Source organism: Herpailurus yagouaroundi, unplaced genomic scaffold (genome assembly GCF_014898765.1).
Source record: "Herpailurus yagouaroundi ecotype Mexico unplaced genomic scaffold, PumYag 28, whole genome shotgun sequence".
Lineage (NCBI taxonomy): Eukaryota > Metazoa > Chordata > Mammalia > Carnivora > Felidae > Herpailurus > Herpailurus yagouaroundi.
This window is the reverse complement of record NW_024412376.1, coordinates 66,817,068-66,829,321: the sequence shown is the minus strand read 5'-3', so window position 1 is coordinate 66,829,321 and position 12,254 is coordinate 66,817,068. Positions and strand designations below refer to the sequence as shown.

The window sequence follows — 12,254 nt, the reverse complement described above, 5'->3', positions numbered from 1 at the left end:
GAAAGAGAGGGTGCTGTTTTTCTAATTTCTTCAACAGAATTCTTAGTTCAAATGACTTTATTATTTCTTAATAATAACAAAATATTTTAAGCTGTATCTCTCTTCTGAGCATAGCTTTGACCATATACCTTGAGTTTTTATGTTATGTTGATACAACCATCAATTTTCTAAAATGAGGTACTCTCATTTTGGCTTTTGATTTCTCCATCATCACAAAGGAGAATACTTTTCAGTTTCCAAGTGAGAATTTCCTTTCCCATTTGTCCTTTTATTATGCATTTCCAATTCCAATGCATTGTGATTCATGAGAGTGGTCATCAATTCTGTTTTGGAAATGACCAAGTTTGTGTTATATATGTGTGTATCATTAATATTTGTAAGTTTCTGATGGATATTTGACAGGAATTTGTATTTTTAGGTTATGAAATATAAAAGTAAATCTATATTTGCCTATTAAATCCACTTCATTTTTTTATATTAATGCTAATGTTTCCTTATTTTTTCCTGGAGTTTAACTTTCTATGAGATGTGGCGTTCTAAAGACTTCCATTTTGTCCATTTCTCCCTCTATTTTTAATAGCTTTGGCTTTTATATATCAATGATGCTAGTTTATTAGAAATATTTATGACAATTACACTGTCTTGGTGGATTTTAAGTTTAATAAATTTCGAAGTGACCCTTTACAGTATGTTTTTACCTTAAATTTGACTTTGTCTGATATTATTATTGTCACCTCTATTCAAATTTTTCCCACTTTGTGTAAAATGCGTTCTTACAAATGATATATACCTCATATCTTCCAGAAATTCCCTCACTATTTCTAGTCCAGTAAAGGTAATCTTCTGTTTTCTAGTGCTACTATAAAGTTTTTCTTGCTATTTTTGCAATAATTTCTTAAAACTATAATCCTTTGATTTATTTATTTTTATTTTATATATTTTCACTTTTATAATTCTAACATACATTCTTAGTTTAATTTTTTCTCATTTTCTTCCAATTATTACTGTCCCTACAGTCTCATTGCCTGGAACTTATTATAACTAAGCATAATTTACAATTCTCTGAGAAAAAAAACCAGATAACTTTAAGCATTATAGGCAATGTGTACCATGGATGACACTGCACAGTTTCATTATACTTGCATTGGGAAAATCCTAGCAAATATTTCTAAAAGCAAATGAGAAGTGAGTGATATTGCCAAATGGTAACACTTCATATGAAAAATAAAGGGAAGCAGTGTCAAATTTAAACATATAATTTTAGAATAGTTATCTATGCCTTAGAATCCAATTGCAACACAGACATGAGCAGAGGGTTAGGGTAGCCATCAGTTTAGAACACACATTCAGTTAAGAAATACAGTTGACCCGGGGCGCCTGGGTGGCGCAGTCGGTTGGGCGTCCGACTTCAGCCAGGTCACGATCTCGCGGTCTGTGGGTTCGAGCCCCGCGTCGGGCTCTGGGCTGATGGCTCAGAGCCTGGAGCCTGTTTCCGATTCTGTGTCTCCCTCTCTCTCTGCCCCTCCCCCGTTCGTGCTCTCTCTCTGTCCCAAAAATAAATAAACGTTGAAAAAAAAAATTTAAAAAGAAATACAGTTGACCCTTGAACAGCATGGATTGGAATGGTGAGGTCCACTTATACGTGCATTTTTTTTTGATAAATACAGTACAGAACTGTAAATGTATTTTCTCTTTCTTATGATTTTCTTAATACATTTTCTTTTCCCTAGCTTACTTTATTGTAAGAATACAGTATATAAAACCTATAATAAATAAAATATGTGTTAATCAGCTGTTTTTGTTACTGGGGAGACTTCTGGTCAACAGTAGGCTATTAGTAGTTAACTTTGGTGGGATTTAAAAGTCATACATGGATTTTAGACTGCATGGGAGGGGGTGTCAGTCCCCCTAATTCCCTTGAAGAATCAACTGTACATATTTCCCATACTTCACAATCAAGAATGTGTAATATAACACTACAGTTTTTGTTATATTTTTCATTAACAAAGAGATTAAAATGTAAGTTATTTAAAGTGGAGATGTTCTAAACATTTTTGGGGGGGGGGAGGGAATGGGAATGGGACTAATTTCTTCAAAATCTGTCCTGAAATGGGCATGGAAAATAGCAGTAAGAATTCCTGGTAAATATGATTTGGGAAAAAGGCATATTTAGCCTAATAAATAGGGGAGATAACTGGTTAAAATAAATGAATATTGAATGAGAAAAATATTTCCTTAATAGCACTGGAAGCAAAACTCTAGAAACACTCTCTATTAGCCAGAGCACTAAGAAAACATTTGATATGAAACAATGCCTCAGGGAATACAACAGGCCTCACACTGGTCTAATGTCTATAATTTCATCTAAATGTCAGTAACGGAAAAATATGAGGGGGAAGGAAGATTACAAAAAACACATGGTCCTGTCTGCCTTTCCGCATGAAACTCTATGGGGATTCTCTATTAGAATTACATAATAGAGGAATCTGGCCTGTGATATGCAAGAAAAATTATCTACAGCCATGACATTTTCCATGCCACATCTGTGGGCACAAAACACAGGCAAGAATTCAAATTTTCTGTTTTGTCACACTTTTAAGCAGCAGGGAGCACTGGAAATGTTCCTTCTCTTTCTTGGAATCAACTTGAGCCCCCACCAAAACCCCCATTTTTTTCTTTCTTTTTATTAATAGGGAACTTTCCTCTCCAAAGATAACATTTGCTTGCTTTTGGCTCTGTTATCAAGTAGGGTGACACAAAATGTATGCCAAGTCTGATCACTTCAACTGGTATTTTTGATTTTTTTTTTTTTTTTCCTCACTTGAAGGAAACGTGACAGGATCACAGAATGTGAACAGATATGAAAGGTTCAACTCGGCAGAGGTGAATAATGTGCTCATGTTTTAAATGGTTAAAGGAAGAGTGGAGCCAAATGGATGCTGAGTCCCCTCCCCACCTGGGGCTGTTTGCACTTCACTGAACCAGCTCACATTTGTGTCAAGTGATGACAAAGCCTGATGGAGAACTTCCTCCAGCTACTCCCCATTCCCAATTATTATTCCAAAGAGATGCTGCTGAGGAAAAGCAACGATCTGACCTGATGTAGCAAGTTGCCACTCAGTCCTCATTATGAAAACTTGCTAGTAAATAATGCATCCCTTCTGGAATTTCACTTCACATTTGCAAAGGTCAGAGGCAGCTTATATCAAAAAGCATTCTTTTAAAAAAGCGTAATATTTACAATGTTGTTTTCACCTTGCGCTCCCGACCAAATCAAATTTTTATAATATAACATTTACTTGGTATCATATTGTAAGGCACCCTGTCAGTTTCCTTATTGCTTATGTTAGCAAACTCATGGATGATAATCTTGAAAAGAAAATTCCCATACTATGTATTCAGCAGCCTCTACTTTTTTCTCTGAGATCTGTGAAGAGTGCAGGTGACCAAAGAGCTCGGCTGGGAGTCCCCAGGCTGGTTTCTAGAGACTTTACTAGGCAATTCACACCACAGTCAGGATATGACTCCTGGCCTTGTAGCCTTAGAAACTAGATTACCATGACTGAGGACAGAGCCATTTCTCTGGGGGTAGAGGCACTGTAACTAAGTTCACAAGACTGATATCTAACAGCAGAATATTCACGTACAGCAAGAAACAGATCTGTCCCAGGGAATAGGAGTATGTGCACCTGCAACTCCAGTCCATTGCCTCAAGTCCAATTCACTGATTTATAACTAGAAACAGCTGTCAAAGCCATCCATATATTTTCGAGTATATGAATAATGCATTCTCCTATGAGTTAAGCTACCTTGGGAAAAAAATAATCAGAACAAGGGAAGTCTGATTGGTGGGATGCTTCATAGTATCCCCTGGTGTATCTGTCTCACAAGAAGGATGTGCACCAGCAAAGGCACTGGAATCACTGATGGCTACAACCTGCTACATCCACTGCCCCCTAAGTGATGGCCTCGCCACTTGGTCAGAATACTCTACCCAGACTGACACAACTTACTACATCCATCTGCACTTGAGGGACAAAAATTCCCTGACTGCTGGACAGAATCTGGATAGGTATTTGTGTTTTGTTTTTTTTTTTTTTCTATTTTCGTTAATAATACCTCTCCTCCCCCATCTTTCTGATACCCTCTTTCAATAAAATTATAGTTAAGTCTTGCAACCTAGAAACTATTCAGACTTTTACTTTAAGGTAAATTGACATTTCTAAGCCTTACTTCATTAGGCTTTTGATTTAAAAGGTTAGCCTTTAGAAAGCCTTCATATTTCCTTTATTTCCAAGTTCTTGGGACAATGTTAACAGTTCAGACTATTTTCACGTGTCAGTCATGCACGGCTCACATAGAAAACCTCATATTTTCTGTACTACTCTTAATATAACTTGTAATGCCAAGAAATAAAAGTGTCAATAATAGGAAACATCATTCCACTTTGTTCTGAGGATGCACTCTTCCAGCATTCCTGAAGTAGACATTTTTCTATAACCTTAGAATGTAAACTCCCTGAGGGCAGGGATTTCCACATTGCTTGCTGATTTATTCCAGATCACTAGAACAGCAGAGTGCTCAATAAATATTTTTGAACAAATGAATACTTTCTAAACTCTAAACCACATATTTAACAGAAAATCAGAGCCATGAAGTGATAGCTAAAACAACACACATTATTGACCTAATGTTTCTCAGTCTACAAACTTTCAACACATCATCTTTCAACAAAAATTCTGTTGAAATAGCATTATAATAATTACAAAAATAAGTTACAGTTAAGATATTTAACAATGTCTGTCAACATTTATCAATGTAAAATTATTTCAAACGTCTTTCATTATCCAATTTTTATCTTTTTTCACACATTTTATTTCTTCAGTTTACACTTGAAGGAAAAAAGCTTCTGGAAATACATTTTTTTCTTTAATAAGTCCAGAGTATGGGTTAGTAAAAGGCTTTACCTATCACTTTATTCTTCTTTCCATTTTTTATAGGCGTACAAAGCAAACTTCTAATGAACTGTTGACTTACGCTTCCTGTGTTTTCATTCTAAACAAAAACAAAAATAAAACAAAACAGGTACAAATTATGAAGAGACTGATTTGCCCATTAGGTGTTACGTAAACTATACTGGACATCTGAAACCACTAATATATTCATCTTTTATTAGCTTGAGATAACATCAGAGTGCAGAAAATGTACAAATAACAATGAAGTTCACATAAATGCAATATAAACCAATTAGTCTTTACATTATTAAAAGTAATAAATATCCTATATTTCTTTTTTTTCATTGTAAACTTCCCAAGCAACTTTTGGTAATATTAAGCAAATATTTATGCAGTTATTTACTATACTGGTGTAGCAGATGTCTCAATAACTTAACAAGATGGGCAGAATCCGAAAAGCACTGCACTATCTGGGATACCAATGCTACAAACTTGTGTTTCTTTAGGACTGCCACTGTTTCTATTGCCCATATTGGGTCTTCTAGATTTGCAAATAACAAAATCAAGGCAGCTGCCTCAAAGTGCAATGCATTTCCAGAGACAGAAAACACGACAATTCAAAGTTTTCAGTGTCTGAGATACTACTGATCTCTGTAGCTTTGCTGTCAAAGAAAACATACTCATTTCTCCACAGAGCTGCTCACTGCAGTAGATTACCAGCTATATAAGTTTGAGCCAAATGGAACTTAATTTTTTAGGATAAACTCAAGAACTATAGCAACACTATCTAAGGAATGTCACTGACATTAAGTAGGTAATAAATTGCCTCAAAATTAGTTGATAACTCATTATTACACATTAAAAAACTGATCCAAGTAGAGGGAAAAATATGTGAGTACAGCTAACCATCCCTTAAGAGATGTTATGAACTATTTTATTTTCCTTCAGCAGATCACTCTGAAAGCCAGTTCTAAGACCTTTAGCTGAAGAGTCCTTGTAAGTGTGGATCTGATGGGAAAACAGTGTCCGAGCTCCAAGTTTAAAACTGGTTTACTTACTGTCCAGGGAAATCTTTTGTCTTTACTGACATCTGGAATATTAAGTGGTTCCATAGTGTTTTTTACATACTGAGCATACATGTAATTGATTCTGTTTGCATCACGCTCCCTGTGGAAATAACAGATATGAGTTCTTTCCGTGAAGTGAAAAAACATGGGTAAAACAGAGTTAAATAAATGATAAGAGATATACACTAGTCTTAAATTATAGGGTAAAGTGTAGGTCTTAATTGGAAATGCACTTTAAAAGTGATGATTCACAACTTTGGTAGTTATTACAATTTAAATGTTTTGAAAAGACAAAGACCCATAATTATTCAGATTTCTAAAACAAGTTTTAAAATGTCATAAGTAGTGCTATCACCACCGTTAAATGGGCAGGTTGATTTTTGTGCCATTTATGTAAAATCCATACAAATTTTCTTCCATGTCTTATTTTTTCATCAGCTTATAGAATGACTGAGGTCCAGTCCCTGTCTGTTTTACTTCCTCAGTTATTTGCTTTATCCACCCCCATAATTGTTCACACATTTCAAACCAAGGGGAAAATCAAACATGCCTGAAAGAATTTTATTAAGTTTTTCTCTCTTCCTTTTTTTCTGCTTTGAGATATTTTATGATACTTTTTTAAATTAAAAATTTATCTTCTTCAAAACGTTTTCTGAAAGTATAGTTGACACACAATGTTAACATTCCTTTCAGGTGTACAACACGGGATTCAGCAATTCTTTTTTTTTTTTTTTAATTTTTTTCAAATATTTACTTACTTTTGAGAGAGAGACAGAGTGCAAGCAAGGGAGAGGCAGAGAGAGAGACACACACACACACAGAATCCAAAGGAGGCCCCAGTCTCTGAGATGTCATTACAGAACCCAGTGTGGGGCTCGAGCTCATGAACTGCAAGATCATGACCTGAGCCGAAGTTGGATGGTCAACTGACTGAGCCACCCAGGTGCCTCAGGATTCAGCAATCTGTATGTTATGCTGTGTACCACAAGTGTAGGTCCCATCCGTCACCATACAGGTGGTTTTACAATACCATGGGCCATATTCCCTAGGCTGTGCCCTTCATCCCCATGACTTACTCATTCCATAACTGGAAGCCTGTACCTCCTACCCCTTCACCTCTTTTGCCCATCCCCCCGCATCCCTTCTTTCCCCTCTCTTTCACTCTAGGTTAGACTTGTGTGGAGGTCCACAGCTCTCCTAGCTCTGTCCCCTTTTAGCCTCACGGGGAGTTTCCCCTAATAAATTTCCTGCACATTTAATCTAGTCTTGGCATTTGCTTCTTGGAGAACTTGGGCTACCTGTGACATCCACTGCTTTTTGCACAGTGAGTATCAATGGATGTATATGAATAAATTATTGAGAAGACAGGAATATGGAGCTTGGACACAGTGAGAAATTTATGTGCTTTAGAACTAAATGGGAATCACAGGCTATACAAGTCAAAGACAGAAAACTCCATCACAGAGACATGGAAACAACAGCTAACACTGACTTGGTACTTAACACGTGCCAAAAATTTTCTGAAGCATTTGTGTATATTATCTCATCTAGTCCTGACTATAATCCCGCTATCAGTATCCCCATTTTACAGATGAAGAAACTGAGGCTTTGAGGGGTTAAATCATTTACAAAAAGCCCTACAGCTAGTAAAAGATGGAACTTAAATTTCAATCAGTCTGACTTCAGAGTGTATGCTCTTCATCTACTTAGTATCCACAGGTTTTTAAATTGTAAAAACCTTTTTACTACTTTTTATAGTGTTACTGTATTTACTATAATTCTGTTTTCTAATACAAAAATCAATAACAAGTATTAACTAGTATATATATTCCAAGAAAGTGAGCTTAAAGAATTAATTCTATCCATTTTTCATTTTATGATAAAAATGTGCATTTATAAATTAACATCAAGTTAATTAACAGTGAAACTATAGCACTAAAATACCATTTTTTCCCTTCTAATTGGATGGCTCTTATGAAACGAAGCACAGAAACTCCAAAACCTCCCACCACCTGGAGATGAGCTTCCCTTCCAAAATTCTTAGGCAACCCAACTCACAACAGCTTTACTGTGCTTTATCTCACTGATGATGTGATTCTAATAATTATGTATAATGTTCACCCTGAATATTTATTTTCATTTTACACTTAACATTTCAAAACTGTCTTCAATGTGTTATTTTAATTTATAAAAGATAATTAGTAGGTTGGTTGGACAAATACTAAGTCATGCTTTTCAACTGAAATGAACGCCTAAAAGAACGATTTGCTTACAGCTGACATCATAAAATTGCCTAGCATTTCATCTCATGGGAGAGAGTTTGGATTGGCAAAGTGTTTAAGACTGAGAATTGGAGAGTCCTGCATTCTATCAATAAACAACTTTAGAAACATAATGAAGAGTCTGCTGGTGAAGTGTCAATATTGGTTTAGTCCTTTTTCAAAATGCTGAAGTCACTACACATCATTTTTAATTCAGAGGTTTGGCAAAATTAGGCCTAATATCTAATTTTTATAAAAATAATGACGAGTTATATCACCAAAAGGCCTTTTACTGTATCATTAATTAAAGGCTAACTTCATTTTTTTGAGAGAGAGAGATTGCATGGAAGCGGGAAAGGGCAAAGGGAGAGGGAGAGAGAGAATGTCAGGCTCCACACCCAGCATGGAGACCAAGGTGGGGCTCGATGTCACAACAGCAAAATCCTGACCTGAGCTGAAATCAAGAGTCTGACGCCTAACCAACTGAGCCACCCAGGCACCGCTAAAAGGCTAACTTTAAGTGTTTAGCTGACATAAGGCATCAGTGAATACTTTCAAATGCTATACAATTAGTTAATGAATCAGTTAAAATGATCCATGAAATTACTCTCTTAAGGTAATCACACTGACCTATTTATTTATCCTTTATAGAAATATCTTTATACTAAGACTATCTTGGAATGATGACAAAAATAAATGGAAAAATGCCTTCCATTTTGCCTACAGAGAGGGAACACACTATTCAAAATAAATCAAATAAATAAGACCACACTTTTTTAAAATGCATATTTACCAGTAGAGGTCACTATCATACCAAATCACTGGGGTTGTTGAGCTTTCATTAGAAATTAGAGGACCAGGCTGAATTTGTAATAAAAATCAAAATGCCAATACATAAAATGTGATTATACAGACATATGCTGCTGTACATATATTCAAAGGTAAATGTATATAACTCATCATTTTATGCTCTTTTTTATTTTACTCTTTTTTTTTATTCAAGTATAATGAACATAGAGTGTTATATTAGTTTCAGGTGTACAATACAGTGATTCAAAAATTCTATATGCTTCTCAGTGCTCATCAAGATAAGTGAACTCTTTTTAATTTTTTTTTAAACGTTTATTTATTTTTGAGACAGAGAGAGACAGAGCATGAACGGGGGAGGGTCAGAGAGAGGGAGACACAGAATCTGAAACAGGCGCTAGGCTCTCAGCTGTCAGCACAGAGCCTGATGGGGGGCTCGAACTCACGGACCGTGAGATCATGACCCGAGCCGAAGTCGGCAGCTCAACCGACTGAGCCGCCCAGGTGCCCCATGAACTCTTTTTTTAAAAAAAAAAACAACTTTTATTTTGAGAGAGAGAGGGATAGAGAGAATCCCAAGCAGGCCCTGCACTGTCAGCACAGAGCCCAATGTGGGCTCGCACTCACCAGCTGTGAGATCAAGACCTGAGCCAAAATCAAGGGTTGGACACTTAACTGACTCAGCGACCCACACGCCCCAAGATAAATGAACTCTTAATCCCCTTTATCTATTTCACCCACCTCCCCTCTAGCAACCACCAGTTTGTTTTCTGTATTAAAAAGTCTATTTTCTGGTTTGTCTCTTTTTTTTTTAAAATTCCACATATGGTCATTATATCATTTATGTCATTTTCATATCATTTATATCATTTCATCATTTTATACTGTTAATATAAAGTATCATACCTATGGATATATGTAAATACATTAAATGTATGTCTATATTTGCATATATAGCAATTCATTATGCAATCTGAAAAGTAAAAGAATCAAATATTTACATGTGTTTTATCTAGAAGCTTTCTAAAGCTTTCTTTATAAAAAGCAGCAAAGAGGCACCTGGGTGGCTCAGTCAGTTGGTTAAGTATCCAACTTCAGCTTAGGTCATGATCTCGCAGTTCGTGAGTTTGAGCCCCACGTCGGGCTCTGTACCGAAGGCTTGGAGCCCGGGGCCTGCTTCAGATTCTGTGTGTGTCTCTCTCTCTGTCCCTCCCCTACTTGTGCTCTGTCTCTCTGTCTCTTTCTCTCTCAAAAATAAACATTAAAAAAATTTTTTAAAAGCAACAAAAATGTCATAGCATCATAAAACCAAAATTATATTAATGTTCTTCCTAAGAATAAGAAACTTCATAACTGATCCAGGCAGTAGATACCAGCACTTATTAAAAGGGAAACACACAATACTCACCAAGACATGGGCTTATTATCACACATTCAGAAAGGACCCAAAAGTTACTAAAACAATGTCAAATATGCCAGAAAATATAATGGTGCACAGAGGGGCTTAGGAAAAGAATACACATGGTAATAGGATATAAACTTGTCATGACCAGCAATGCCCAGAGGGAAGTGAAGGTCAGTTTTATCTTTGTGAACCAAAAACTCCAGGTAGCTGAAAAATCTCAGGTAGAGAGAGATACCATGGTTTATCTACTTTGACTACGCACTCCAGGCCCAAGTTAGCAATAAACATTTAAGTCAGTTGTACCTTCTGAATCAGATGAATTCCCCAACTGCCCCCAAGTTACATCTGACCCTTTGCGAATTCCTCGAATTGTTTTAATGAGAGAAAATGTCTTTCATTGTATCACACTGTTAAAAGTAATAGTCTAGAACTAATCAGTTTTGATATACATATAATCACTTAACCAACTAAACTTTAAGTCACCATGGTCAAAGGTGTCTCCATCTTGATGAGGGAAGACATAAGAGGATAGGGAACGTGAGAGAGCATGAGGGGCAGAAGAGAATGAAAGACAGGTCTTCAGACCTACCAGGGGTCAGTCGTAACAGGGTTTGAACAGAACCAGGCTGTGCACTGAAGTAGTCTGTTCTTGAAGACAGCTGTAAACTCAGGCAATTCTGCTTTACATGATCTACAGAGATTTTCCATTTCCAATTTTTTTATTGCATTTATTACAAAAAATTTTTATTATAAACATTTTCTTCCAATTTTAATGAACTTTTTGAAAAATACAAAAAGTTGAAAATAAAATGAATATCCTACTCTGGATTCCACAATTCATAATGTTTGCCACATTTGTTTTATCTACGTATGTATGTGTGAATATATTTACTTGTTTAAATGTATTAAATTTAGATAGTTACTTATTTATCTTTGGTTGAACTATTTTAAAGGAAGGTACAGACATTCTAATACCTCATCCTTAAGTACACCAGGATGAATCTTACAAAAATAAAAAGTTTCCTGCTAACCCCAATATCTTCCTAATTCCAAAGAAAAGTAACGATTATTCCCCCCATCAACATCTACAATCCAATCCACATTCAGATTTCCAATTTTTCTCAAAAACTTTCTTTTGATAGTTGTTTTAATCAAAATAACCAAAATTCATGCATTGCATTTGGCTACCACGTCCAAGATAGTACTTCCCTCCATTTTGTTTAATGACACTGACTTTTTGAAGAGACCAGGCCAGTTATCTTACAGAATGTTCTATAGTTTAGATTTGCACAGAGGTTATCTTCAAAGGACTCATGGTCACTGAAGCTAATAGCACTTTTACTAATAACAATTTTACTTTTACAATACCATTTACTACATGAAATAATTCTCTAATAGGTTAACTGCAGTAAAAAATATCAAATATCAAATAGTAAGTTTTAGTATCAAATAGTAAAGTTAGGACAATGTTCTATTTCCATGATCATATGAAGCTTTTATATATAACATCAACAATTAGGGATAAAATAATATTGAGAAATTTGAGATAAGTTATTTAAGGGGGTGAAATAATTTGAAACAAATGAACAATGAAAACTGTGATAAATAACACTATACCTAAGAATTCCAGTCACTTTACCCTGCAGACTTGTATTCCTCAGAATAGCCTATCACTTAAGCAAAAAACACCAGTTTTTTACTAAGGATGGAAAAGGGAATCTGAGAAAGAACATTTGGTAGTTTATTCTAAGTCCTTATC

General features: G+C 35.5%; 1 protein-coding gene across 5 annotated transcripts in view; it reads right to left on the bottom strand.

Moving 5' to 3' along the window:
* Positions 1 to 12,254, bottom strand: part of PDE5A (phosphodiesterase 5A) — a 142,856-nt gene that overhangs the window by 65,076 nt on the left and 65,526 nt on the right. For all 5 annotated transcript variants that reach the window (XM_040474869.1, XM_040474875.1, XM_040474841.1 and 2 more), the window contains exons 8-9: positions 6,014 to 6,122; positions 4,968 to 5,055 (exon numbers count right to left, since the gene is read on the bottom strand). In XM_040474869.1, the coding sequence (XP_040330803.1) occupies positions 4,968 to 5,055; positions 6,014 to 6,122 (197 nt within the window). The remainder of the gene's footprint in view (positions 1 to 4,967; positions 5,056 to 6,013; positions 6,123 to 12,254) is intronic.